The sequence below is a fragment of the Panthera onca genome, chromosome E3, assembly GCF_046562875.1.
Source record: "Panthera onca isolate mPanOnc1 chromosome E3, mPanOnc1 haplotype 2, whole genome shotgun sequence".
Taxonomy (NCBI): domain Eukaryota; kingdom Metazoa; phylum Chordata; class Mammalia; order Carnivora; family Felidae; genus Panthera; species Panthera onca.
Genome location: NC_138354.1, coordinates 40,391,733 through 40,418,314, shown reverse-complemented (window position 1 = coordinate 40,418,314; position 26,582 = coordinate 40,391,733). Strand labels below are relative to the sequence as shown.

Below are 26,582 nucleotides of genomic sequence, written 5' to 3'. Positions count from 1 at the left end.
CGACACCCGCCGGGCACTCCCCAAGCCCCAGACTCCTCCAACCCAGCCCCAAACTCAAATAAACCACACCCCGAGGCTATGGCTTCTGCCTTTATTCGCGTGCAGTCTGCCCGAGTCCCGGCAGGGGCCGCACGCGACGGGGACGGGGAAAGAGCCTGGAAGGTACAGGCGCCAGCGCGAGGGCTGCACACGGCCAGCCCCGCGGCCCGCGGCTTCCCCCCAGCAGTCATCACAGAGCTGGGAGACAAAGGAAAGACACAGGGGCAACGGCCCGTCCGTTTCGGCACAAGTCGCGGGGGGCGGGTCGGATGCAAGCTCCCGGGGGTTCATTCTCGCTCTCACACCGGGGCCCAGCGCCGTACGCTTCCCCGACAGCCTGCCCGCTCTGGCGTTTTACACCGCGGCGGCCTTGGCCCTTTTCTTCGCCTCCTGTTTCGCAGGGTAGTCCCAGGGATGCTCTCGCGTCCTCTCGAGATTCAGCATGGGCTCCTCGGTGCTGGTGTCCCCGCTCTTCCGTCGCTCCGCTAGAATCATGGCCCGGAGGAGCGGCGGGTAGGGCACGCGGCACTGAGCGTCCTCGGGCGGTGCCGGCGTGACAGCCGTGAAGGCCGCCTCCTCGTGCTTGGGCACCAGCCGCCAGTCGTGGTGCATGACCTGCGCGATCTCCCGGGCCTCGCTCTCCGTGTGTCCTGGGAAAGAGGGCCGGCGCGCATCGCACACACGCTCGCGGGGCAGGCTGCGGCCGACGGCCACCCCACCCGGGGCCCCAACGCCTCACCTTTGAAGGTCAGGATGCCCCAGGCCTTGCCGTGCTCCAAGTTCTGCAAAGCAAGGGCAGAGGGAGGCGGTCGGCTCAAAGGGCGCGCGCGGCCCCGGAGGCGGTGGCGGGGGACGGGGCGCGCGCTCGCACCTGCGCCGTGTAGTCGGGCCGCACGCGCGTGAGGCGCCAGTAGCACGGCTCGTCGTGCTGCCACAGCCAGGACTTGCGCGTCACGAGGCGGCCCAGGCCGAAGAGCGGCAGGCGACTGAGCAGCTGCAGCAGGCTGCTCTCGCGGCGCACGTCGGCCCAGGCGCGCGCGGGCAGCCGGCGGCCCGAGTGCGGCCGCGTCAGCGTCCCGTAGTCCAGCGCATAGCGCTGCGAGTCGCGCGGCCGCTCCCGTTGCTCCCGCAGGGCCCGCACGCGACGGGCCAGCTCGGCGATGAGCCGCGGCCGCAACTTCTTCCGCGCCATGGCCCGCGCCCCGCCGACCGGAAGCCGCTCCACCGCCGCCGCCGGAAGCGGCCGGTGTCCCGCGCAAAGGCGTCCGGGCTCGGCCGGAAGCCAGTTGGAGGCCGGGCCGGCCATGTCGCGGACGGATGCGGGGAGGGCGGGGAGCTCGCGCCGGGGCGGGTGTCTGCGGCGTCCCCCGACATGGGAGGTCTCGGACTCGGACGCCGAGGGCCCCGCGGGCGCGGAGGAGGGTGCGAGGGTGCCCGGCTCGGCGGAGGAGCGCAGGGCGGCGGCCAAGGCGCTGCGGCCCGAGCAGGCCCTGCGGCGCGTGGCGGTGCGCGTGGACCCAGGTGCGGGCGGGCGCGGGGAGTGGCCGCGGGACCCAGAACCTCCCCCTGCGGGCGCCCCAGGGGCAGCCGCATCCCCAAGGCCGCCTCCCGTCCAGGAACTGGCGTGGGTTTCCTGGCGGGGACGCGTGTGGCCTGGGGGCGACCAGATGGTGGCCTCGCCCGTGGGGCAGGGAAGTAGTGACCGCTGTGTTCTTGCGGCCTTTCGCAGCCGTTCTGGAAGATGCTGGTGCTGGCATCCTGCTGGAGGCCCTGAGCACTCTGGGCTGTGAGTACCAAGTGGAAACCCAGCGCCTGGCCCGGAGCCTCAGGTGGACCAGAGCAAAGCCGGATTCTTGCCCCCGCACCGTGAGTGTCCTGGTTTGTATAGAGTACGGTTCTGGCCAGAGTGTTTTATGTGCGAGGCTTCACACACCCTGCACATTTTACAGATGGGTAAACTGGGAAGGAAGAACACTGAGTGGGTGGGGCCCGAGCTACTGTGCTGGGAAGTTGCAGGGCTCCTGTCCTTAGAACCCGACTGGCCTTGCACCTGGCAGGGGATGGGACATGGGTTTTTTAGTAGAGTAGTTTTGGTGGAGCCTGGGGTTGACTGTGGCCGGGAGCCTCAGAGCCACCTGGGTGCCCCACAGGTGCCTTCTGAGGTGTGGGACGCAGGTGAACAGGATTTCCTACTGCTCCTGGAGCCCGAGGAGTTTCTGCAGGGCGTCAACCAGCTGACCCAGGTGCGCTGGTGGGGGCGGTAGTCGTCCACAAATCTCCAGGGGCTGGGTTTCTTAGCATGGGGGAGCTGTTCTGCCTGTCTCCCTTCCCTGCTTAAGGAGAGAGGGTCAGACAGGGCATGCATGCGGCAGTCTGGAGTTCTCCTCAGCAACTGTGGAGCTGTTGTGGGCGAGATGGAGAAGCCAAGTGGGTTCTTGGCCTGGAAGTGGATGGGAGCCACAGCCATTTCCACAGGATGAGAGTCAGGATGAGGAAGGTTTCCCAGAGAAACTAGAGAGAAGTCAGAGGCGTTCAATCAGACTCTTTGCAGGTTTTGCTGTCTGTTGTTAGGTACTTATCAAACGTGTCATATGCCAGCCACAGGGCAGGCTAGGGTGCAGGGAGAGAGCAGAAATGGGGGATGGGGACTCAGACTTGCTCTTTTCAGTACCTGGGACGTGCCCGGGGCTTTCACATATTCTTTGCTTTTGCTAGAGACATAAAGCCAGTTTCCAACCGGGTGACCAGAGAAAGACTGTGTCTGTTTTTCCCAGGACCCCTCAGTTACTTCCAAGCTCACTTTTTTCCTGTCTAAAAACTGGCTGTGGCCTGGTAGCCCGTGGGTCCTGCCTGCCACAGCCTCCAAAACCGGTGTGTTCATCCTTGGCTTGCAGACCTGTGGCCCACCCTGCTCGGTACCGTGGATCTCTCCTGAGGGCTCCGCCAGCCCCCACGTAGCCGTCATTGGGCTGGATGCCTACCTGTGGTACCGGTCGCCCTAATGCCTTCAATAGTCCCAGCTGGGATGGGAGGGTTCGGGGGAAAGGTGGTGGCTTTGGGGGTGGCTGTGACACAGCTGCCCCCCTTCCTTGGGCGGATCGGGGAAACAGAACTGGAGAGTGGGAATGGCAGGGTGGCGGGAGCCGGAGGGACAGGCAACCTCTGCTCAGGTCTCACCAGCCCAGCAACATCCACCAGACGAGGCAGCCGGAGACTGCAGCAGTGGCCCGTACGGCAGTGGCACTCAGCTGGCCCAGGGTGGAGGAGGTGAGGGCTGGTTGGGTGGGGTGAGGTGTTTGTTTGGCCTTGGTCCTGGAGCTTGGACTGCTCTCCAAGGCCCCACGGCCCCGATTTTGGTCCCAGGCGGCATGTGGGGTTGGTCTCAGCTGGGTGTCCCCAAGGGTGACCTCCGCTGACCCACTCTGGGCTCACATCCTCAGGCCCTGGTGCTCCTGCAGCTCTGGGCACACCTGGATGTGCTGCTGGTGGCCTCCTGGCAGGAGCTGAGTCGGCACGTGTGCGCGTTCACCAAGGCCTTCGCGCAGCGCCCCCTCAAGTGCGTGACCACCACCCTGACTGGTGGCTGCAGCTGGGAGGGGGGACAGGAGTGCCTGGAGAGGTGGTACCTTTCTGATAGCTTTGGGAGCGGGGAAGACTGAGAGCTTTGTTGAGCTTGGAGAGTGGGACGTTCAGAAGGTGAGAAGTTTCTAGAAGTTCCCCTGCATCCTTCTCTGTCTGCAGGCAGTACCGGGAGTCCCGTGCCTTTTCCTTCTGTGTGGCTGGACGCTGGGCAGGGGGTGAGCGAGTGGCAAGAGATGGCACAGGGCTTCGGGGGGTCTGGTGGCGGCAGATCAGGCAGTTCAACCGGGTCAGCCCGGCCGTGGCCGATGCTCTTGTCACCGCCTTCCCCTCCCCCCGCCTTCTGCAGCAGGTGGGTCCCCCTGCATTGCCCCCCCCTCCCACGTTTGGAGCCAGGTCCCCAGGACCTGCCCTGCTCATCCCCGTGCCTGCCCTAGGCCTACAGGACCTGCAACACAGAGCAGGAGCGCACGGCCCTCCTGGCTGACCTCCCCGTGAAGACGGGCGATGGTGCGCGGCCCCGCAGGGTGGGCCCTGACCTTGCCCGCCGCATCTTCCTCTTCTTGACCACGACCAGTCCTGAGCTCCTGCTGGACCTGGGCTCCTGACCACGTGCGCAGGACCAGAAGGGGGTACGCCGCCTGCACTGCCTAGCAGGTTAACTGGAAACTACCACAGGCCGAGGGAAGGGAACAGCGCTGCATGTGGGGGATGGGAGGGTGGAGTGCTCAGTCAGGTCTGGCCCCCTGGCCCCGAGGGGGTGGTGCCGGGAGGAGCAGGAGATGACGCTCTTGCCAGGAGCTGCCACGCTGGCTGGAGAGGGTGGCGGCGAGGTTCCCCTGCCCCGGGTCCTGTCCACGGCGGCTACGGGCCTGGTGCCCCAGCGGAATGGTCAGGAAGGGGAAGAAGCGGTAAGACGGGGTCTTGCGGGAGGAAAGACAGCCAGGTTGTCTCCTGGAAAGCACCGTAATGCAGCTGGACCTGATAAGGAAAGAGCCCCAGGCCTCGTCCCACCACCACTGCGAGGCGTTGCCCAAACGCCGAGTTTATTAGGGTCATTTCAGCCTGGGACGGGAGAAACAGCAGCTGACGACATGCAAAAGGCAAGTTAAGAAAGAGCCCCGGCTGGCGGCAGCCGCGGTGCCGCCTCTGACGTGTGTCCTCCGCAGCCCACAACAGCCGCCCGGGCCCGCGGTCAGTCCCGAAGAGCCAGGACGGCTGCCCCCACACCCAACGCAGGAAGCAGGCGCCCTCGGACGGCTCTGCTTTCAGGAGCGCAGGGCCTGTCCCAGCCTCGGGCGGCAGAGGGACGGACCTCAGCTCCGTCCTGTCTGCTGCCCCGGAGCGTGACCCAAAAGGGAGGGACGGAGAACGCGCCGCCTCGGCCCGGAAAAGCAGTTTTCGTTGGGAAACAAGTTAGGTCCGTCGGCAGCGCTTCCTCTGGCAGCGCCGGGTCTCAGGGCCGCTGGGATCGGCCTTGGGCGAGGGCGCGGGGGGCTTGTGGCGGCCACAGCTCATGCTCAGGACCCAGCCCAGCTTGTGGCGCAGCACCTGCTTCAGGCCGGGCGGCAGGGGCAGACCCTCCAGCGTGTCCCCGGAGTCGGGCCGCAGCTGGCGCAGGCGGTAGCAGCACAGGAACTGCAGGGACGTGACGCTGGCGCACGAGCGGATCACCTTCATGCTGCTCTTGGCCGCGGTGGAGCACACCATCGGGTAGAACTTCTTGTTCTGCAGCTTGGTGGCCGCCACGCCTGCGGGAGCAGGGAGCACAGCCTGAGCTCTGGCCCGCTGCGGGGGCTGCGTGTGCCCCGACGGCATCCGAGGACACGGACCTCCCTGACGACTCTCGCGCCGGGGATCCCGGCGCCTCAGGCTTCTGTGAGGACAGCCCTTTGGGGAGCCTGGGGTGCTTGGCCTGGGGCTCTAGCTGCCGGCCCCAGGGGCCCGGGCCCAGCCACCCTCACCTATGCACTTCCTGTTCTTGAAGAAGGTCAACGTGCCGTGCCAGGTGTCCAGGTGCACACCAATGATGGAGCCCTGGCCGAATCTCGACGAGAAGCTCATCTTGTCGCCCTTGTGGTGGAGGAGCCCTGGGGGGGGGGCGGCAGAGGGGTGAGCGGTGCCGCCCTGGCCTCCCGCCCACCCCACCGGCCGCAGTGCCCTGCGCACCCGTATAGGAGAGGCCCCAGCTGTCCTCGTCCCTGCCGAGCAGGCTGCAGAATGTGTGGTGATACTTGTCCAGATCCACGTCTGATGTCCCGATGCCCACCATCTGGGGAGAGCGGGGCGGGCACAGGGGGTCAAGGGCCTGCCAAGGCCCGCCAGCTGGGGAGGTTGGGGGGGCGGGCCTGGGCCCTGGAGGCGCTCCTGCCTCCCCCACCCCCCGGCCCACTGGCTGCTTACCATGTCGGTGCCATAGACGGGAGAGGTCATCTTGATCTCCCAGAAATGCTGGCCCTCCCCCAGCTCCTTGGTGCCCCGGATGGCTGCCGTGCCGCAGCTGTACTCCGTGTGGAAGTTGACCTTGCGGTTGTCACAGCTCAGCAGGGTGGCCGAAGACTTATTCAGGTCATCCCACACCCAGTCAAAATCTGTGAAGGGGGAGGCCGGAGGCCAGGGCTGGAGGGCAGGCTGGCCCCGGGCTCCTCCCCGCCCCCCGCCCCAGGGGCCCCCAGGCACTCACGCTCATCTTCCTCGCCGCAGCGACAATCCTTGCCCCGGTGTGCCACGTGCAGGCTGTTGCAGAAGGAGGCCTCGCTTGGACTGTCACAGTCACAGAAGGACTCCCCGGTCACGGGCACGGCGCTGGGGATGGGTGGCGGCAGGGCGGAGGACTCAGGGTCCGAGTCAGAGTCACTGTGCTGGGAGGGAAAGACTGGTTGCTCGGGTGTGGGGCACCGCCGCCCACCGTCCCTAGGCCCGCGGGTCAGCCGCTCTAATGGCCCAGGAAGGGACCTGGGGATTTGGCCTCGGAGGGCTTCCCGGGTCTCCCACGCACGCACTGCCCACCCTTGCCAGTGCCACCCACGGTGACCTTGGACAGCTCCGGCCTCCTGGCAGTGGCTTCAAGGGCTCCACCCCGTTTGCGCACAGCCAGGGGCACTGGGCTTCCAGCTGATGTTGAGCCACCGGGGGCCGCCAGCCCGCTCCACCGCTCCTTGTTCTCTAGGCAGCTTCCAGGCTGAGGATACGCCGCAGCCCCACCCGAGGGCAGCCGGAAGCAAGGGAGCCTCAGGGCGAGGGCGGTGCCAACCCAACGAAGGCCGTGCCCTCGGGCAACAGCCGGACTCCAGCAGGTGCCCCTCGCCGTGGCAGTGCCCGTGCACCCTATCCATGTGGTGGGGCACCCTGGAGCCCCGTGGCCCCATGCCACTTCTACAGTAGGAAAACACTGAGTGGAGACTTGGTCTTCTGCCTGAGGGGCCCAGTCGTCAGGGCACGTGTTCCAAGTCTTGAAGGCCTAATGGTGACCCAGAGCCAGATCCTTCTTGCAGGCCAGTTAGGGATGCTTTCTGTGCACAGGAGCTGTTCCTGTTCTAAAGACACAGGCCTTTCTGGACACCTGCCTTAGCTATGGACTCCAGGCCAAACAGCAAGGGGCTGGGGTCCTGGTCCGGCCCCACCTTCCAACTCCCTCTCCTGGCCTCTGGGTCCTCCTCTCGCTCCCTGAAATGCCCTCCGCGCAGCAGGCCGGCAGCCCCTGCTCAGACCCGGGCTGGGCCTGCCACACCTCAGCAAGCCACTGCTCTGAGCGAAGGCCCACAGCCTCCATCGGAGCCCACCAGGCAGCCTCCCAACCCCCCACAGGCCTGTCCACTTTCTCCCACAGGGTGAGGGTGGTCCGCCTTTAGACCGCAGCTTCCGCGTCACTTCAGAGAGGCTCTTCCAGCTCCTCCATCCCCTGCTGTGCTCCCTGTCCTGCAGATCTCTCTCCTCCCTTCTCCCATCGGAGTGGAAGCCCCTCGAGAGAACACGGTCCTTGTTTCTTTTCTGTTACAATTGGGGCCACGGGGTTGTCACCCAGAAGCCATGTGGCAGAGACCAAACGAAGAGAATGGGAAGTTTCAGTTACAGACCGATGCCAAAGGGATACAGGAAGGAGACCCCAAGCACCCCACTACCATGGAATGCTGATCCCCAAAAGCCAAGGCAGACTGGCTCTACTGGCCAGGGGTGGACCCTAACCCTTCCCACTCGGTCAGCAGCCAGGGTCACAGACCAGAGCAGAACGAGGAAGGGAGAGGTGTGTTCATCCAGAGGTTCTCAGGGTGACCGGCCCACCCACACAATCCAGTACTCCAGGTCCAGCAGGTGACAGATGAGCAGCAAATGTGTGTCAGATGCTGTGCCCCGGCCCCTGAACACCTCCCGCATCTCCCAGTGATGAGCTGGTAAAGGCAGGGACTGGCAGAACAGACTGCTCTGGGTCACGTGGTCCAGGGGAGCCAGAGGCAGGACAGGAATGCAGGCCTCTGGCCTCTTGCTGGCTGGGGCAGGGAGGCCCTAGGAAGGGGCTGCCGCCCCAACTCAGAACTGCAGCCTCCAGGTCTGGAGGTTCCGCGGGGCTCGGCCACACTCACTCTAGAAGAGATGCAACCCCTTCCTCCCATAACACCTGGCTGCACAGGGGCAAAAGGGTGGGTGGCTGTGACATGGCAGACGTGAGTCGCCCAAGGATCCTCCCTGCAGGAAGCCAGAGGGGACTCGGGGCAAAGCCAAACCCCTGCCCGGGTCGAGGAGACTCAGGAAGCCCTCCACAGTGCCCACCCAGCCAACAGGCACAACGGCCAAGCAGCCCTGCCGCCCCATCCTGGCCCGGCTGCGGCTGGCGTGGTGAGACTCGGGTGCATCAGGCACCCTGCACCCCAGTCAGGCCACTCTGTGGACAGCTCCTGGCCTTCCCAGAGCTCTGGAGTTGCCAACGGAGGAAAGCTGCTGCAACTTTGGCCTCCAAGAATCGGAAGTCTTCCTACACACACGTGTGCACATGCATAAACGTCAAATGCACGTCTGTCCAGGCAAGAGCACGCGCGTTAGGTTAACGATAGCTACCTTTGGAAAACGGTCAGGTGAGTGGAACAGAGAAGCTTTTGTTGAACAAACTGACAGAAAATTGAAAGAACAGAGAAGGATACAGCATCTGCCCTGGGTCCTGTCACCCCGGGACCGGTGGGTCCTCAACCGAGATAAACTGCCTGGGTGAGCACAGAGCACCCAAGAGGCAGGAGGGCCCGTCCTCTGCCCTCGGGCGCATCTTCATCTTTCAGTCTGGGCTCAGGCAGTGCCCGTCCTGAGCGTCTCAACCCTTCGGTCCAGCCATGTTCACCTCCCCCGCTAGGACCTACCTGCCCATCTGAGTCGTAGCCCCAGTTAGCGCTCCCCGCCAGAGCCACGGCCCGGGCATCCGCATCTCGGCGGGCTGCACTCAGGACGAAATGCCAAGCTGTGCTGCTGCGAGGACGCCTGGCCATGGTGGACAGGATCTGGAAGAAAACCCAGGTTCTGAGCCAAGAAGATCTGTGGCACCAACTCCCACGCTCCGTCCTCAGCCAGCGGTGCCAGGCCCATCTCAAGGTGGCCGCTCTTAGGAGCCACGTGTGTGCCCAGCCAGGGCTCTGGAACTCTTCCTGACCTCACACCTCCCTCCAGCGTGCAAGCACCTTGATAAAAGCCAGACAGAGAGCGTAGAACACCATCCAGACACCCATGACTCCCGAGCGTGGGTATCAGCCCCTCTCTGAGCTCAGCCTACTGAGCCCAGCTGTCCTGCCTGCCTGTCCCTCAGGCATCTCGAACCTTGTCTGGCTCCTCCTCTGTTGCCCAGTTTGACAAATGGCATCTCCAACCGCCCAGTTCCTCATGCCAGACCCACCGCAGTCATCCTGAACACCCCTTTCCTTCCTTGGGCGGTAGCCTAACAGCCTCACAGCACCTCCAAGGCGTGGCCTGAACACCTCTCCATCCCCGCGGTCGCCCGACTTCCCAACCACAGCTCACCTTCCTTCTGGCTCCTCCCACTCCACCCATTACAACCAAGGTTGTGTTCGGAAACACAAATCTTAAAAATTAACCCTTAAAAAGCCCTGAAACCCCTCCGGCCTTGCATCATTAACAGAGAATGCATATTTCTGCAACACCTTCAAGTTCGCCTGTGCTTCCCCAGGCCGCAAGGGCCCCGTTGCAGTTGCTAGCCCTGCCCTGCCCTTTGCCCGGAATGCCCTCCCCTCCCGTGCTGGGCTCGCAGGTTCCTTGCCGGCTTCTGTAACCGTCCCGGCGGTCCCCTGCACCGAGAGCTTCCGGAGCCCAGGCGCCCCCGCCGCAGCGCACAGCAGGCGACGCGCTCCCGACCCGGTCCCCGCGGGTGTCCGCTGCCGCGCGGTGGCGGGAATTACGACGGGGACGTTTGGCACCGCCGCCCGCACGAACAAAGGCGCACCGGGGCCTCCCGTCGCCAGCGGAACCGCCAGGCCGGCGGGCGCGGGTGCCGCCGGCCGCCGCTCACCTGTCGCCGCCGCCGCGTTCCGCCGGGCGGCCGTGACCTACTTTCAGCTCCCGAACGAGACGTAAACAATCCCCGCCCCGCAGCCCGCCCCCCGCGCCGCATTGGCCCTGCTGCCGCGGCCGGGTGTTGGCGGGCGCTGGCGGCCCGGAGCAGGGGGCGGGCCGCGCGGCACATGTTTCCTGCCGACAGGATGCTGGACCTGTCAATCCTGACTCGACATCCCTATTGGTCACATCTCAAGCCGTCGGGGAGAGGGCCCGTGCGCCCATTCGGCATAGAGCGAGAAAGGGCCCAACACGGAAGTGAGTCCATCTCCGGTTCGTCGGACGCACCGCAACGTGCGTGCACCTTACGTGAGACGTGATTGGCTGAGTGCCGCGCGAGTGGCCCTATCAGGACGGCCAGGGGGCGGGCGCTGCGCGCTGGAAGCGGAAAGCGGCCGCGGGGCGCGGCGGGATGGAGGCGGCGGCGGGTGAGCGCCGGGGTCCTCGGGAGTGGGAGGGTCCGGCGCGCAGCTGCGGGGCGCGGCCCTGGGTTTTCAGTCCGCGGGCAGGCAGGTGACGGGCGCGGGGTCGCCGTACTGCGCCCCGTGCGTCCGATTCGGGGGCCTGCTGGTGCCGGAAGGTCGGAGGCTCAGGTTGTAACCGACGTACTGGTGGAGTTCTGGGTTAAGCGGGGGTCCTAACGCGAACCCGGACGTCTCTTCTGGTTCTGCGCGAAATACTAGGGTGACTCTCTAAAGGTCCCTGCTGAGGAAGAGAAGTGGGGCGGGGCGTGCAGAGGAGACTTTCCGTAGCGGCGCTTTGCCGCGCGCGGCTCGAAGTCGTGCTCGGTCCGGTCCGAGTCCTCGGGGCAGACCTGGGGCAGGCACCGTGTGCTTTTGTGACAGAGACCCGCCAGAAGCCGGGCCAGTTGTCCCGCTCGGTTTTTCTTGTGGAGGCTTTGCAGGTGGGGGCCTTTGAACCTACCCATGGAGCGTTGGGCAGGGGGGTGGTATCAGTGCGTTGTTCGTGGAGCCCGCCTGAGGACCCGGGCTCGCAGCGACGGTGGTGGGAAAGGTCGCTTGTCGGACACCGGGCAGGAGTCTGGATGGCGAGATCCAGAGGGCGCTGAGGTAACAAGAGGGTGTCGCACAGGGGTTGCGTGGATGCAGATGGCAGCTCCTGGGGGTGGCAGGGGTGGGGATGGTGAATATTCAGTGACATTTCAGGCTCCCTGAAAGGAGAGGGAGGCTGAGGCAGAGCGGCCAACGGCCAGCAGGGATCCACGGTTGTTGGACCCGGGCCCTCATGGGGAACAGCCAAGGCTACAGGTGCAAACTGTGGCCACCCTAATGCACGGGGGGTTTAAGGACCGGTCTGAGAGAGGCGGTTCCGGTCCCCGGAGCCAGAAGCGTCCTTCCCGAGAAGAGGACGCTGGGCACCCACAGGTCCGTCCTAGGAGCGGGGGTGGGGGCCGCCCCAGCACAGAGGCACCTGCCATCTGTCACGACGAGCCGATTCCCCCATCGTCTTCCATGTTTGCCTGTTTTCCCCTGGAGTCAGCTGGGAGCCAGCAGCGCCTCGGCTCATCGACCACGTGCGGGCCGCGTGTGAGCGAGCTCACAGGTGTGCAGTGTAAAGGGGCGACTCGAGGCCGGTCAGTCCCGCCCCAGCAGCCTGGCTGCAGGCGGGGGCTGCGGTGGCAGCATTCCGAAAACCCGAGGGTCAAATCTGGGGCTGGGCGACTGGAAGACCTTCCGCCTGGGGTGTTTGCTGATGTCAGGGTGAGGGGGCAGGTCTCAGAATCTGGGCCGTGGGAGGTGCTTGGCGACCCCTCGGTGAGTGAGCCTTGAAGAGCGCCTGGCGCTGAGGTCCTCTGCCCTCCTCCCTTCCGGCTAGAGGCTGGAAACCTGGCAGGCGTCCAGCACATCATCCTCGTCCTCTCAGGAAAGGGAGGGGTCGGGAAAAGCACCATCTCCACGGAGCTGGCCTTGGCCCTGCGCCACGCAGGCAAGAAGGTGAGCACCCCCCAACCCGGCCACTGCGCGGGCGTCCCTTCTGCCCCTGCCTCGGGAGCCCCCTGCGCAGTGTGGACGTCCCGCTTCCTTGCAGGTGGGGATCCTCGACGTGGACCTGTGTGGTCCCAGCATCCCCCGCATGCTTCGGGCACAGGGCAGGGCCGTGCACCAGTGTGACGGCGGCTGGGTGCCCGTCTACGTGGACCAGGAGCAGAGCATCTGCCTCATGTCCGTGGGCTTTCTGCTGGAGAACCCCGACGAGGCCGTGGTGTGGAGGGGGCCCAAGAAGAATGGTAATGGCAGGTGGTAATGGAGGGCGGGGGGCGGCCAGCCTTCTTACTCGCCTCAGCTGTTCCCATTAGAAAGCGCAGGAACCGCGGGCCCTCCCCACGTTGTTGGGTAAAGCAGAGACTCCCACGGCAGGCTCCCTGTTTCCACGACGGTCCTGCTGCCCACCTGAGCCATCAGGCCGGTGCGGGGGATGAGGGCAGGAGGCCCCGGCGAGGCTGGGCTCTGGGGTTTCTGCCCCAGCAGGCTGAGCGCGGGGGCTGCTTCGGGGCGTGCCTGTGCGGGCCGTCGCTGCAGGCCGCCTCCCCTCCAGCTGCCAAGGCTTGAGGTGCACCCGGGTCCGGGCACCGACACCCCCAGGAGGGTCCCGGGTCCCGGCTAAGGCCGGAGCAGGAGTGTCGGGGGCCCGGGAAGGAGCCTCCCTGCCGCACGGTGCACTTCCGTCTCCCAGAGGAACGGCTTGCTGTGCTGCCCTCGGGCGGCCCCTCTGCTGGAGGCTGGCTGCTGGCTGCTGGCGAGGGACTTGGAGAGGCCCCCGTGAGACCCTGGCCTCACCTGCCCCCGGGCCTCCCTGGGTCGCTACAGCGCTGATAAAGCAGTTCGTGTCGGACGTGGCCTGGGGGCAGCTGGACTACCTGGTTGTAGACACGCCACCGGGGACGTCTGATGAGCACATGGCCACCGTGGACGCCCTGCGTCCCTACGGTCCCCTGGGGGCCCTCGTGGTCACCACACCCCAGGTACCCCGTGAGCTCCTCTGGTCTCCTGGAGGTCTGGGACCCTACACCCAGGGCCAGGCAGAGTGACCCGCTGGCCACGGTCCTCTCTTCCTCGGTCTCAGGCGGTGTCCGTGGGGGACGTGAGGCGGGAGCTGACCTTCTGTAGGAAAACGGGGCTGCGGGTGCTCGGGGTGGTGGAGAACATGAGCGGTTTCGTCTGCCCACACTGCACGGTGAGTCGCGGGGACTTGGCGGGGGGCAGCAGCCCTTGAGGGGGTCGGGCCGGCTGGGGCAGCCCGGGACCTGCCCCTCGGCGTGGGGGAGCCGACGGAGGGAGCAGCACGTGTCTGTTGTAGGAGTGCACCAGCGTCTTCTCCCGGGGAGGCGGGGAGGAGCTGGCCAGTCACGCCGGAGTCCCCTTCCTGGGTGAGTGCGTCGCGGCCCCCGTTGGCCCTTGGGCTGGCTCTGGGATCCCCTCTGTGGGGCCCTCCCCGCCACCCTCACGGCCCCTTCCCTGCCGTCTCCCTTCACAGGCTCTGTGCCCCTGGACCCAGAGCTCACTAAGAGCCTAGAGGAGGGTCGAGACTTCATCCGGGAATTTCCTGAGAGCCCAGCCTTCCCTGCGCTCCTGTCTATAGCCCAGAAAGTTCTGACCGAGGCGCCTGCTCGCGTCCCCTGATCGAACCACCCCCCCCCCCCCCGGCCCAGCCCCCCCACCACGGGCCTCCTGGCCGAGTATATGCAGACCCAAGCAGAAGGGTGTGGGGCCAGCATTCCCTCCCTCAGCCCTGCCCCTGGAGCCAGTCCAGTGCTCCCGTAGCATCTGGACAGCAGAGCGGCTGACAGTGAGTGGTTCCCCCAGGTTGGCCCGTGGCAGGGCCCAGGGGGACGTGTGGGGTCCCGGTGGCCTGAGCTCTCCCTGGCTGGCACATTCCCACTTGGTCTCACGGTGCTCAAACGGCAGCCATCTCCCCCTGGGCCCCAAAGCCCATGTGCCTGGAAAATCGTTGGGGCCTCTGCTGTCCTCGGGACTCCTGTGACAGAAGGGGGGTGGTGACAGAAGAGAGCGTGTCGTGAGGTGTTAAGCTTGTCACTTCAAAGGAACCCACAATTAAATGTTCTCTCCCCCACCCCTCACCGTGGTGACGGGTCTGATGCTTCCAGACTCTCCTGTCCCGGTCCCGGCTCTGTGTCTGCATGTCGCGCACTTCTCAGCAGGCACCCCGGCCCCGAGCCCCCTGGAGACATTTGGGTCAAGTGTGGTGGCAGCACGAGGAGGGCTTGGTGATGGCGGAGAGGCATGTGCATTGGGGGAGGCTCAGCCGATCCCGCCTCCTCCCGCCTCCTCCCGCCGCAGGGCCCGGGGCAGAGCTGAGAGCAGGAGAGAGGAGCGAGGTGGAGGGCAACCTCCGGTCCCACTTCCTGAGGGACAGGGGCGGGCGCGCCACGGACAGATGCTTCCGGGTGTGGAAAGGACGGCAAAGGGGGCACTGCCGAGAGCTTTGGCCGGGAGCTGGGGGCACGGACCGGTGTCCCAGCTGGCAACAGAGGCCGCCCCGGCTGAACCTCGGCTTCCCAGGACCAGGGCCTCCAGGGACACTGCACGAAGAGGACAGCTGAGGTTCCGGGGCCCCGGAGTGGGTGCTGACGCCCCTCAGGTGTGGGCGGGCGTCCTAGGAGGGGTGTGGTGGTGGGGCGACACAGGATGGGGACCCGGGATGGAACCCTTCTTCCCCACCCCCGCCCCCCAGGCTACACCCCTGCGGTCACACGCATGTGTTAGATTGCTTTTAATTACCGACTGGGGGGGTGCTATGTGATGGCGGTGCCCCCACCAGCAGAACCCCCCCCCCCCCCCCGGCTGCCCCGGGTCCTCCCAGGGACGGGACCCCGGCAAGCGAGCAGGTGACGCCTGGCCCCCGAGGCGGACATCGTGTCCCCGCCGGGCTCTGGGCCGGCGAGCCCGCGGTCAGCAGTGAGCAAAGTGGGCCTCGGCCACGTCCCGCAGGTCGAGGCCGGCGACGGCTGCGGGGCCGGTGCAGGTGATGTTGTTGTAGGCATACGCGGGCGGCTGGCCGTCGTCGCCGTCCAGCGCCGCCCGCACGAAGCGGGGGACCACGTCGGGCTGCTGCAGGGCCAGGGCCCTGAGGGCCCGGAGGGGGCAGCCGCAGTCCCAGGGGTTGCCCTCAAGCCACAGGCGCTCCAGGCCGGGGGCCCGCGGCACGAAGGTCCGCAGGGAGTTGTTCCTGAGGTTCAGGTAGCGCAGCTGCCCCAGCGGCGCCAGCACGTCCTCGGGCAGGGCCTCCAGGCGGTTGTGCGACACGTCCAGCCAGAAGACGCGCCGCAGGGGCCTCAGGGCGTCCGCGGACAGCGCCGCCAGCCGGTTGCCGGCGAGGAGCAGGTACTCCAGCTTGCCGAGCCCCTGGAAGAGCTGGCCGGGCAGGTGTGCGAGCCGGTTGGCGGTGAGGTCCAGCTCCAGGAGCTCCGCGAGCCCCTGCAGGCCCTGGTCCTCCACGGCCACGATGCCGTTGTCGCGGAGGAAGAGCCGGCGCAGCCCCGAGAGGCCGGCGAAGGCGTGCGGGCGGATGCGGCCCAGGCAGCTGCGCTCCAGGTGCAGGCTGTGCAGCCGGCCCAGGCCCTGGAACGCCTGCTCCGGGAGCGCCCGCAGGCAGTTCCCGGACAGGTTCATGACCGCCACGCTCAGGAGGCCGAGGAAGGCGCCCGCCTCGATCTCCTGGATCTGGTTGTCGTTGAGCGTGAGCACCTCCAGCTGGCCCAGGCCCTCGAAGGCCTGGCCGGGCAGCTGCCGGACGCGGTTGTGGTCCAGCCGCAGCTCCTCCAGGAAGTGCAGGTCCTTGAAGGTACGGGGCCGCAGGCCCGCGATGGCGTTGTGCGAGAGGCGTAGGACGTGCAGGCCCAGCAGGCCGGGGAAGGTATCCTCCAGGAGGCCGCCCAGCCGGTTGTGCGACAGGTCCAGCCAGCGCAGCGCCCTCAGGCCCAGGAAGGCGCCGGGGGCCACGGCGGCGATGAGGTTGTGGTCCAGGTAGAGCTTCTGGAGCTTGGGCAGCTTGACGAAGACGTTGGCCTTGACGCTGCGCAGGGCGTTCCTGCTCAGGTCCAACTCCCGCAGCTCGCCGAGGCCACAGAAGAGCGCGGGCTGCAGGTAGGCCAGCTTGTTGCCCGCCAGCACCAGCTCGCGGAGGCCGGCCAGGCCCTGGAAGGCGGCGTCCGGGAGCACGGCCAGGCTGTTCCAGCCGAGGTTGAGGTCCCAGAGGCCGGACAGCCCCCGGAAGAGGCCCTCGTCCACCCTGCCCAGCAGGTTGTTGCCGAGGCCGAGCGAGGCGAGGCCTGGGGTGTGCAGGAACGTGTGGGCCGCCAGCCCCCGCAGCTGGTTCCGCTCCAGGTGCAGGTGGTGGAGGTTGTGCAGGCCGAGCAGTGCCCGCGGCTCCAGGCCGGCCAGCCCACTGCCCTGTAGGTTGAGGAAGCCCAGACCGGAAAGGTTCTGGAAGGCCGCCGCGGGGATGGAGGAGAAGTTGTTGCCGTCCAGCCACAGGGCCCTGGCGCCGTCCGGGATGCCGTCGGGCAGCCGCGTGAGGTTCCTGGAGCTGCAGAAGACGCTGAGCTCGTCCGAATAGTCCTCGTGGCCGCAGGTGCAGACGGCTGGGCATTGCGGGCTCTCCGCCTTCCCCAGAGCCCCGGGCTCCGCTCCCTCTAGGCCGCAGGGGCCCAGCACTGCCCAGGAGACCAGGAGCACGGCCAGGGCCGGGCCTCCTGCAAGGAGAGGAGCCGGAGGACGTGAGTCCCGGGGCGAGCGAGACCCGGGACGTTCCAGGCCTCGGCCTGCGCCCGCAGCCCAGTATGGGACTCGGCACCGAGACCGCAGCACGTGACCGTAAAGACAGGCGCTGCCAGTCAGGCGGCAGAAAGGTGGGAGCCGAGTCGTACTCACCCTGCCGGGACCAGAAGCGGAGCCAGACAGGACAGCTGTCGTCCGGCTCCAGACCAACTGTCCTCTCCACCCGGCCGGGCAGCGATGCCCCTTCCCAGGGGAAACCTGCCCGTAGAGCCGGGCGGCCGTCTGCGTCCCGAACACGGGCACCGGCCAGGCTGCCAGGTGGGCCCAGGGGGAATGCGGGAGGGCTTTCCGGCACAGGCCCGGGTCACGTGTGCTCGCTGCCCTCGAGCGCCGGCCGTTGCCCCCAGATTGGAGGGCCCTCACACGGGTGTTTCCTGGCATATGCAGCCCGCTGCCGGCATGGGGACAGAAGCAGGGTGGACAGAACGCCATCCCCTCACCAGGGGCCAGGGGTGTGTTAGGACAAAGGGCGCTGGGCCTCACAGCAGTGCCACCCCAAAACCTGCATTGAACGCTGGGCTACCCACAGAACTGGGCCTGTCCCGGCCCTTGGAAGGGCTCAGGGACTCAGCGTGAGGTCAGAGCATGCCCCATCCCCTGTGGACGGGACGAGGCCCCGCGGGGCTGGAAGGGGAGCAGTCCCCAGGGGAGGGTCTCTGGGGGTTGAGAGGGGACTCCTACCCTTCCCCTGCACCACTGTCCTGGTCCCTGGGACCAGAGTGGAGGTGGACAGAGGGAACTGAGGCGTTCTGGGACCCCAGCAGGGACACTTCCCGCATCGGCCCACCCAGGAGGGCCCGCCCCTGGCCGGGCGGCTGCCCCCAGAGCGAGGGGCCGGGGCACTTGGGGGCGCCTCACCTCTCTTCAGGGCCATCCCGTGTGCAGAGCAGACCACAGACGGGCAGTGAGCAGGGGTGCGTCTGCTGGGGCCGGCTGCTCCTGCCCTCTGACTTCCCCACTGCTGGGGCAGCCAGCACCCTGCCTCAGGCCAGCCCAGCCCTGCTGACCCGGGTTCCATTAACCCCCTCATGCCCGGCTGCCAGCATCGGCCCCGAGCACCCAGGGTGCAGATAGCACGGGAGAGTCGGGGGGTGCCGCGTTCACCCCGAAGCCACCTTTGGGGATCAAGGTGGGCGGTGGTGCAGCTCTGGGGGACGGGTGTGTCCCCCCACCTTCGCCCTGCAGGGCTGAGCGGGGCAGAGCTGGGGCAGCAGGCGTGTGGGGGCAGGGGTCTCCCCGGCAGCAGCCTGTGGTTGGGACAGCTTTGGGGAAGCCGGGAGAGGAGGCCCCTCTGCTTGGCCAGCCCCTGGAGCCAAGGTGGGGGCCCCTCGGGCCGCTGTGGGGGACCTCCCCGCTCAGCAGATGGCCACGTGGGAGTTAAGTAGGAGCTGGGTCTGGCGTGCTGGCCACACCTTCCCTCCCCCTGCCCGTTTCCTAACAGCCTGGGTGGGGTCCTCATTAGGACTCCCCGGGGCTTCTGCGACCTCAGGGTCAGCTAGTGTCTGGCAGCTCCTCCTCCCCCAGCCTCTTCTAGGAACACCAGCCGGGCTCCCGGCCACCTCGTGTTTGCTTTCCTAGCACTGCCCTCCCGGGAAGAGCGGAGGGAGGCCCAGCCTTGGGGGCCAGGTCTTGCACCGCAAGACCAGCCTCCACCTGCTTTGGGACTCCTGCTGTCCCCAGAGCTGTTGGGGCGGGGCGGGGGGGGGGGGCGGCACGGCCACCCCGCTCCGCACAGGATGGCGGCCCAGCGCCTGGCCTGCGGGCAGCCCCGGGTCAGGCCAGGAAGTAGGGGGGTGGCAAGGTGCTGGTTGCTCGAGCGAGGGGAGCCCTGCTGTGCCTTCATCCACCAGCCTCTGCTCTGGCTGCCCAGACCCCCTCTTCCCTGGGGCTGGCGGGGTGCAGTCGGCCCTCCAGCCCCGCCTCCCGGCCTCTGCCCACGGGGCCCTCCTCTGGCTGCGCAGGCGGGGCTGGAGGCAGGGCTTGCCGACGTTCAGACTCCAACGTGACGCCCCCACCGCGAGGCGACGCGGAGGGTGGCGGTTGCTTCACAGCCCCGTGGAGGGGACAGTGGGCAGCTGCGGCGCCCCTCCCCAGCCCCCCACCCTGCCTCGCCCTTGCCCTGCCTTAGCTGCTCATGCTTGGGGGTGAGGGCAGCTTTATCTCTCCCTTTATTGAGCTTTGATTGATTTCCAGGCCGTTCTGAGAAATTATAGATCTGCCGGGAGAAAGTCCACGCCCAGAAATTTACACGGTAAACACGCACTGACACAGCGCAAAGTGCGGACTCAGCACGTTCGTGGCCGAGGACCCTCGTCGGGAAGGGAGGGTGAGCATGGGGAGGGGACCGTGCTGTCTATAGATCCCGAGTGGGGCGCTGGAGAACTCGGGGGGCTGGGGGTTGCCGCAATGCCAGCCCATCCCCGGCGCCCCAGGCCTCCCAGAGCGGCCTGTCCTGGCTGCCGGGTCCCTTGATGCGCCTGCCACGCACGGTTGACCGCCCGAGGGTCTGCCCGAGGCGCGCGGCATCCTTTGCTTCCAAGCTTCTGTGTACGGGGTTCGCGCACTGGCTTTGGCCGCTGCTGTCATGGAGGCTGAGCGGTCCTGGCGTCCAGCTCAGATCTCGGGGCGCGACACTTGGATTGCTCTGGGCGGTCGAGTCGCACACGGCACCCCCGCCCCGGCTGTCCCCGGCCCCAAAGGGGAGTGAACATCAGCTGTCGTTTGTTTCTCAAATGTCGGTGACGCACCAGCACCTCAGGCTTGTCCCCGGGGGAATGTCCCATTTTGTGATGTGCATGTAATTTTGTTCGATTGTCGGATAGTCTGATGTGTGTGTTTAAAAACTTCTTTTCGGGCTACAAGTCCCCCATCGGGCACATGTGGGCCATGGCGTCCTGCCTGCTGTCCCTAGACCCTGCAGGGTCACTGAGCTGGGTTCCTCGGGTGCCAGCCTGAGGGACAGCAAACCCAGAGTCCTGACCGTGCAGACCCTCGTGTGGTCACATCCCATGTGCCACAGGGACCAGAGTGCACCGTGGATGTGCGTGTGGACACGATGTCGGGGCCCCCGGCCCTGGGGGGCTGCCCCCGAGGCCAGAGGGTGTGGGGAAGTGTCCGTGGCTTGTGGAGCAGATCCCCGCCGGAGCAGTCCAGCCACCTACGGGTGGCCCCTTTTGGTTCCTCACACGTCGCGGGAGCAGCTTGCCGGGTGTGTGAGCCGAAACCGGAGGCTGTCGGGGTGAGGGTCGTGCTCAGGTTCGTGGCGGACGGGTGTTCTCACCATGCTGTCTTCCCGCCCCTGCACGCGGTGCTCTCGGTGCTCCTGGGATCTCGGGTCGCGTGTAGGTTTTCTACTAGGTGGTTGTTGCTTCTTGATATTATTTGATCCCTTTTTTTCCCTTGGGTTCCGTCTCCCATCAGTCCGGGCCGGACGCGCCTGTCGCTTGTGGGGTGGCACAGTGAGCGTTGGCTGGCGCAACGCCTTCACCGACGGCTCTCTTCCGCGCCAACAGCCTTGTGACGCGTAGAAAGCGCACAGCCCTGTGGTTTGGACGGTGTGCCCCCCCCCTCCCCCCGCCGCTACAGGACCCTGTGTGCGCTCTGTGGTCTTGTGCGTCCCCCACACAACAGCGTGTGAGTCCTTCGTGCCTTGTTGGCTGAATGGCTGTTCGCCCTAGGGATCTGCACCACGCGTGGGTCCACTCGCCGGCTGATGGGCGTTTGCTTTGTTTCTGTTTTGGGGGCTGCTACAGCGTTGGCGTGAACGCTTAGATACAAGTCTTGGTGTGGACGTGTGTCTCGTCCTTCCAGTAGGTTCTCAGGAGTGGAATTGCTGCTTCACAGGATATTTATGTATAACTTTTTAAGGATTTCTTTAAGTAGCCTTTATGCCCGACGTGGGGCTCAAACTCACCACCCCAAGATCAACTCTCGTGCTCTCCTGACAGCCAGGCACCCCTTATGTCTGACTTTTTAAAAAACCATTCTCAAAAGCATAACGTTGTGAGAAGTGGGAGCGTTCCGGCTGGGTCTCGTCCTCACCTGCACGCGGGGTGTGCTGTCTGCAGGTCAGCTGCTCCCATCCCGCGACCCTGCGTGTCGTGGACGGTTAGGGCCGAGTGCCTTCTCATGTGCACGTTGGTCCTCGTCTTCACGGGCAGGGTGTTGATCGGAGTCTTGCACGTTTTTAAATTGTTTGCTGAGTTGTCAGACTTTAATTGTAGGTTATCAGACACGATACTTGCAGATACTTTTCCTTGCCTGTGGCTTACCAATTAAAAAAAAAAAACCTCGGGGCGCCTGGGTGGCTCAGTCGGTTAAGCGGCCGACTTCGGCTCAGGTCATGATCTCGCGGTCCTTGAGTTCGAGCCCCGCGTCGGGCTCTGTGCTGACACCTCGGAGCCTGGAGCCTGTTTCCGATTCTGTGTCTCCCTCTCTCTCTGCCCCTCCCCTGTTCACGCTCTGTCTCTCCCTGTCTCAAAAATAAATAAAAAACGTTAAAAAAAAAAAAATTCAAAAAAAAAAAAAACTTTGTCCTTTGAAATGTGAAAGTTTAGTGAAGTCCAGCTTCCTGAGGTTTTTTTTTTGTTTCATGCTTTTTGTGTGCCTAACCCAAGATCACAAAGTTCTTCTAATCAAGAGACACGGAGTACCTTCCCATTTACTTACATCTTCCTTAATTTTTCTAAACTTGACACTATTTTTTTAACTTTAACGTTTATTTATTATTTTCAGACAGAGCAAGAGAGCGAGCGTGAGCAGACAGAGAGAGACAGAGAAGCCCAAGCAGGATACTTGCTCATCACACAGCCTGATGTGGGGCTTGAACTCACAACCTTGAGATCACGACCTGAGCCGAAAGCAAGAGTTGGACACTTAACCGACTGAGCCACCCAGGTGCCCCTTGTGTTTTTGATAAAATAGTTTCTACTTATGTTATTAGTCTTGGTGCTGTTGTGAATGAAGTCGTCTGAATTTCATTTCCAGGTGGTCATTAGCTGGTAGAAAGATCCTGTATTTCTCTTACCGATCTTGTGTCCGGGACCGTCAAACTCACCGGCCAGGTGTGTGCGTGTATCTGGATTCCGTAGGACCCTATCAGCTGTGACTAAGAACGTGTTCGCTTGTTCTCTCCAGTCTGTGTACTACCCCTTTTCTGTTCCTTTCCTTGCCTCCCTGCACGCCCAGTACGATGTTGAGTACGGAGGCGAGAGCACACCTCCCTCACCTGCTCCTGGTGTTGGAGGTGAGCATTCGGCCCGTCACCATGACTTCTGATGCTCTGACAGGCAGAATGATGCTCTCGAAGATGCCCTGTCCTTCCGCCGGAATCCGGACTGTGTCGGGTTACACGGGCAAAGGGAGTGGAGGTGCTGATCAGCCTGGAGAGTGAGACTAACCTGGGTTTTCCAGATGGACCCAGTGTCACCACAAGGGTCCTTGACGGTGGAAGCGGGGGGGTCAGGAAGGGCGGGCGTAGGCAGTGAGAGGACCCCAACCACGGGTGGGGAGTAGACAGGGAGGAGGCCAGGAGCCGAGGAACGTGGGCGCCTCCGGCAGTAGGACGCCTCCGGGAGGACGCAGCCCCGCAGACACTGTGGTCCAGCGTGGCCCGGGTCCGACTCGAGGCTGCCGGCACGAGGTCCGCGAGGAAACTTCGCACAGGTGTCTTTTATCCTGAGGCCAAGGAAGCTGCCTTCCCGCGGTTGGACACTTCTCACCACGAACGTGCCGGGTTTCGTTCCTTGTTTCGCTGCGCCCGTTGAGTTGATCCCGTGGATTTTGACCTTCGTTCCCCTAGGATGGGCCGCGACGTCTGTCGGTTTTCAGATGTGCGGCTGATGGTGCAAGTGCTGCCATACTTGGGTTACTGATGCTGTGTTACAAAGTTAACATCTAGGTTCACCAGGGACACTGACGTCTAGTCTTCTGTCAGGCCCAGGCTTGCGTCGCAAAGGAGCTGGGAAGCGTCCCTCTGTCTCCTGAAAGAGTTTGTGAGTGATGGGTGTTATTGACCGAATGCTCCGTGAAGTCACCAGGCTCTTCCTTTGTGTGAACTTTAGACTTTCCGTGTTAATTCAGTTTCTTACTACAGGTCTGTGGTGTTTTTCTGGTTTTTTCTGAGTCCATTTAAGTGATTTGTGTCTGTAGGAATTCGTCGGTGTCGTTCACTCGCATTCCTGGAGAGGCCTTGACGTTTATTTCTGCAGGGTGGGTGGTCCTGTCCCGTCTCCCGCGTGAATTCGGGAACCTGGGTGTTGTATCACTGTGGGTCTGTCAACTTGATGATCTTTTCAGAGCGTTTTGGGTTTACTGTCCGGCTGATTTCCTGTCTTCTTCTACTTCCTTTGTGTTTCTCTTGCTCTTCTCTAGTTTCCTAACGTAGAAGCCTTTTCTGTGCAGGTGGAGGAGGCCCTGGGCTTGTCTATGTCTGACAGATACTGGTGTCCGCTTTTGCTTCTTTTGACCCACATGCTTAGGGATCTGTTACTTCACTTCTAAACGGGGGGAGGTTTTCCTCACTTCATTCTGCCACAGGTAACTAATTCCGCTGGGGTCAGAGGACGTACTTTGTATGCGTTGGCTTCTGGAAACTTAGGACGACTTGTTCCGTGGCCGGAGTTGTGGTCTGTGCCTGAGGACGCCGCTGCGTGGGCCGTTCTGAACCCAGGCGGGTTCCGTCGAGCAGTCGTGCGCTGTGCTCCTTCCGCGTCCTCGGCGATGGCATCGACGCGGTCTGGCTCTTGCAGAGAATTAAGACCTCTAATCCTTACTGCTACGTTACTTATTTTCCTTGCGATTTCTCGGTTGTACTCTTGCTTACGCTGTACATACGAAGTGTTCTTTGTCCCCAGTGGCTGCCACGCCCACTCAGCGGACAGGAGCCATTTGCTGCTTCATCAGAGGACTCTTAGAAAGTCAGGGTTCCAGGTGACACATGATTATGACACCTGTCTGAGCTGGCAGCCGGGGAAGGAAGACACAGGATGTGGTGTCCTGCCTCCTCGCCCCCCTCTCCCCGTCTACACACACCCACCTGGCCACGGTGGGACCCCGGATGGGCTTGACCCCCTCCTCTGCTAAGGGCTGACCTTTGATGCAGACAGAGCCCCGGCGGCACATGGGCACAGGGTGTCTCGCCGTCTGGATCTGTGGGCCCCACACCAGACCACGTCCCAGGCCTCCCTGCTGCCCCGGCCCAGGATCGACATCCTGGGGAGATGGACCAAGAGAAGCCTCTGCTTTTATGGTTTCACTGACACGTTAATGATGAAAAGTTCAGGGGGCTACACCACGATGAACTTCCTCAAAGGCCCTGAAACACACACTCGGGTCACTGCTGTGAACCTCATGTCGTACAAAGAGACGTGGTAGGTTCTGATTAGTAAGGCCCGGTCACTGCTAAGACCCCAGCGCCTTCCTAGCTGGAGAGCAGCACCACAGCAGGGCAGACAGACCCCAGCCAGGAAAGCAGGCGCACGGCCCTAGGGAGAGACTTCGGCACTCCTCCCCGGGCCGTGGGGGCCCTGGGCTCGTGCCCGATGGGAGGAGGCCGGGCTGCCTCAGAGCCCCTACGTGTCAGGGAAGAGGTGAAGGAGAGAAGCCACACCAGGCCCCAGCCACACCGCCGTGCCCCGCGCTGCACGCTTCGGACAGGCTCCCAGCTTCGCATCCGTGCTCAGAAAGGCGACACCTAGGAGCCCAGGAGGCGGGAGCCGCAGCAAGGGATCAGCAAGCAGGAGGGCACCCCTGACCCCTTCAGGAAATGTTGGAAGGAGGGTGCCTGGCTGGCTCAGTGGGGTGTGGGTTCAAGCCCCGCACTGGGTATGGAGATTTAATTCTTGAAAAGAGAAGAGAGAAAATGTTGCAAAGAAAGACGTCTCCCCAAGTGGCTGAAGCCCACAGAGGGACAGCCCATAACCGTTTACGAAGGGAGCCGGTGGTGTGAAAAAGTGCACAGAGCAAGCACCAGGCTCCCAGCAGAATCACCTTCTTCGAGCTCCCCACTAGTGAAGAGACCTCCCCCTGCCCCCGCACCGTGTTGCCATCATTTACAGGAAGCAGACCGGGCTTGCACAAGGAAGGCCAGAGTGCGGCCGCCGACACACTCACGTAGAGTCGGTCAGACCAGAGGAAGGCATGTGACGAAGCCCGGTTCCCCTGGGGGTGACTTTTGGCCACACTTCTGCGTGTCCTGCCACCTGCCGGCGCCCCAGCGTCCCCACCTCACTGCCCCGCTAGCGCACCCAGCCTCCCGGGTGCTGGCGACTCCCGAGGGCGCGCTTTGGCCTGGACCTGCCCCCCGCCCCAGTGGACGCAGCTGGACCCCCCCACAACCGCGTGCTCACTGCTTGGCTCGCGCTGCGAACCCCTTGGCCTCCCCTGCGGCCCCACACGCACTCGAGAGCCCGTGGAGACCTGCCCGCCCCCACCTCTGCACGGCTGCGAGTGGCCCCCAGGGTCCCCCCGCACCCTGTCCGCCGACCCGCCTGCCACCGCTCCCCAATCGCCTCCCCTCACGGCTCAGCCACACTGGGCTCCTGTCGCACACTTCTGCCCCAGGGCCTCGGCACTCTCTGTTTTCTCCCAGAGATCAGCAAGGCCCTCTCCCTGAACCTTTGGTTTTTGCTCATGTCACCTCCCTGGCCACAAGGCTTCCCGCTTGCTCCTTCCCACTTTATTTTCCTTAGTGCTTCCTCAGTCCGAGCTGCCCAGGATGTCCATCTTGTCACTCCGTCCCTGTACCGGGACAGAAATTCGACAAGGGAAGGGCTTTCTGTGTTCACTCAACCCCGAGGGTAGCTCGGCCTCGGCCCCCAGGTGTTTGTCAAACCGGTCACTGGGGTTCAGGACGAGGAGCAGTGCCCCTCTCCCCTTCCCCCACCTCAACACGGGAGACCCACAGGACAAGGCCGAGCAGCAATACCGCAGAAAGTTCACAAAGGAAACGGAGCCCACGTGGGGATAAGCAGGTTCCCTAAACAAAGCTCACTGCGCTCCTTTACATTCCTGAGCACTGACGTGATCTGAAAAAGACGCCATTTACGACAAGAACAAAGACTGGGACTGACGTTCCCGGAGAACTGACATCTGGGAAGGAAGCCGTGACACCCGACGTCACCCAGGCAGGTGCTGCGTGGCGCTCTGCCTTCCCCTGGGTCGGGCAGGGAGTCTCTACTTCCTTGGAGTTTCCCACATGGTCACAGCAGCCTCGACACACCTGAATTCACCCTAATGCGGTCACTCGAGGGGGACAGTCCTACCAGAAGGACCCACCCGGTGGCAAGAGTTCACTCGCAGGGCCAGGGATGACGCAGTGACCCCAGAGCACCTCAACGACAGGCTCACGTGTGCCACAGCGGGCACAGCCCACGTTCCGGGCCCTGTTTGCTTGGCTGTGCCCATTATAATCATACTGCAAAATCATCACAGTGGCACTTCTCTGAGTTCTAGGAGCCATGCTGGTGACCTACGGAAGGTGAGGGGTCAGTGGGAATGCGTGGAAGTCGCAGCCAGGTGGGCAGGAGGCCTGTGGGGGCCCAAGCTTACAGCCATCTGAGGGGACAGTCTCCTTGGGGACCGCGAGCCTCAGTCACAGGG

General features: G+C 64.4%; 5 protein-coding genes and 1 long non-coding RNA gene across 15 annotated transcripts; 3 read left to right on the top strand and 3 right to left on the bottom strand.

Annotated features, from left to right (window-relative positions):
* Positions 1-77: 77 nt before the first annotated feature.
* MRPS34 (mitochondrial ribosomal protein S34) lies at positions 78-1,280 on the bottom strand. Its single transcript, XM_060648078.3, has 3 exons — positions 911-1,280; positions 779-821; positions 78-689 (listed from the first exon to the last, which is right to left on the bottom strand). Exons 1-3 carry the CDS (start codon positions 1,229-1,231, stop codon positions 394-396), a joined length of 660 nt encoding a protein of 219 aa, XP_060504061.1. The 5' UTR covers positions 1,232-1,280; the 3' UTR covers positions 78-393.
* On the top strand, positions 1,191-9,707 carry EME2 (essential meiotic structure-specific endonuclease subunit 2). Of its 4 annotated transcripts, none has more exons than XM_060648056.3 (8): positions 1,191-1,560; positions 1,769-1,905; positions 2,190-2,282; positions 2,934-3,025; positions 3,210-3,306; positions 3,480-3,595; positions 3,781-3,970; positions 4,056-9,707. In XM_060648056.3, the coding sequence occupies exons 1-8, from the start codon at positions 1,200-1,202 to the stop codon at positions 4,224-4,226; spliced, it is 1,257 nt and encodes a 418-aa protein (XP_060504039.3). In that variant the 5' UTR covers positions 1,191-1,199; the 3' UTR covers positions 4,227-9,707. The 4 variants fall into 4 exon arrangements, with proteins under 4 accessions (XP_060504039.3, XP_081647877.1, XP_078296393.2 ...); XM_081791751.1 differs by having other exon boundaries at positions 1,989-2,282; XM_081791752.1 differs by having other exon boundaries at positions 1,314-1,544; positions 1,989-2,282.
* On the bottom strand, positions 4,648-11,325 carry SPSB3 (splA/ryanodine receptor domain and SOCS box containing 3). Of its 2 annotated transcripts, none has more exons than XM_060648050.3 (7): positions 11,089-11,325; positions 8,964-9,101; positions 6,302-6,479; positions 6,022-6,209; positions 5,788-5,890; positions 5,583-5,708; positions 4,648-5,369 (listed from the first exon to the last, which is right to left on the bottom strand). In XM_060648050.3, exons 1-7 carry the CDS (start codon positions 11,323-11,325, stop codon positions 5,035-5,037), a joined length of 1,305 nt encoding a protein of 434 aa, XP_060504033.2. In that variant the 3' UTR covers positions 4,648-5,034. The 2 variants fall into 2 exon arrangements, with proteins under 2 accessions (XP_060504033.2, XP_060504034.1); XM_060648051.2 differs by lacking the exon at positions 11,089-11,325 and adding an exon at positions 10,121-10,406.
* NUBP2 (NUBP iron-sulfur cluster assembly factor 2, cytosolic) lies at positions 10,484-14,263 on the top strand. 5 transcript variants are annotated; one of them, XM_060648073.3, is made up of 8 exons: positions 10,541-10,592; positions 11,665-11,727; positions 12,001-12,119; positions 12,214-12,412; positions 12,993-13,147; positions 13,249-13,359; positions 13,483-13,552; positions 13,660-14,263. In XM_060648073.3, exons 1-8 carry the CDS (start codon positions 10,577-10,579, stop codon positions 13,803-13,805), a joined length of 879 nt encoding a protein of 292 aa, XP_060504056.3. In that variant the 5' UTR covers positions 10,541-10,576; the 3' UTR covers positions 13,806-14,263. The 5 variants fall into 5 exon arrangements, with proteins under 5 accessions (XP_060504058.3, XP_060504059.3, XP_060504056.3 ...); XM_060648075.3 differs by lacking the exon at positions 11,665-11,727 and having other exon boundaries at positions 10,484-10,592; XM_060648074.3 differs by lacking the exon at positions 10,541-10,592 and having other exon boundaries at positions 11,414-11,727; positions 13,053-13,147.
* Positions 14,264-15,037: 774 nt separating this feature from the next.
* On the bottom strand, positions 15,038-19,056 carry IGFALS (insulin like growth factor binding protein acid labile subunit). The gene is made up of 2 exons (XM_060648049.3): positions 17,841-19,056; positions 15,038-16,897 (listed from the first exon to the last, which is right to left on the bottom strand). Exons 1-2 carry the CDS (start codon positions 18,439-18,441, stop codon positions 15,096-15,098), a joined length of 2,403 nt encoding a protein of 800 aa, XP_060504032.3. The 5' UTR covers positions 18,442-19,056; the 3' UTR covers positions 15,038-15,095.
* A 163-nt stretch (positions 19,057-19,219) lies between these two features.
* On the top strand, positions 19,220-23,096 carry LOC144614790 (uncharacterized). 2 transcript variants are annotated; one of them, XR_013552960.2, is made up of 4 exons: positions 20,245-20,323; positions 20,495-20,619; positions 21,729-21,878; positions 21,969-23,096. It is a non-coding gene; the product is annotated as an uncharacterized LOC144614790 (long non-coding RNA). The 2 variants fall into 2 exon arrangements; XR_014136371.1 differs by lacking the exons at positions 20,245-20,323; positions 20,495-20,619 and adding an exon at positions 19,220-19,308 and having other exon boundaries at positions 21,717-21,878.
* Positions 23,097-26,582: the final 3,486 nt, after the last annotated feature.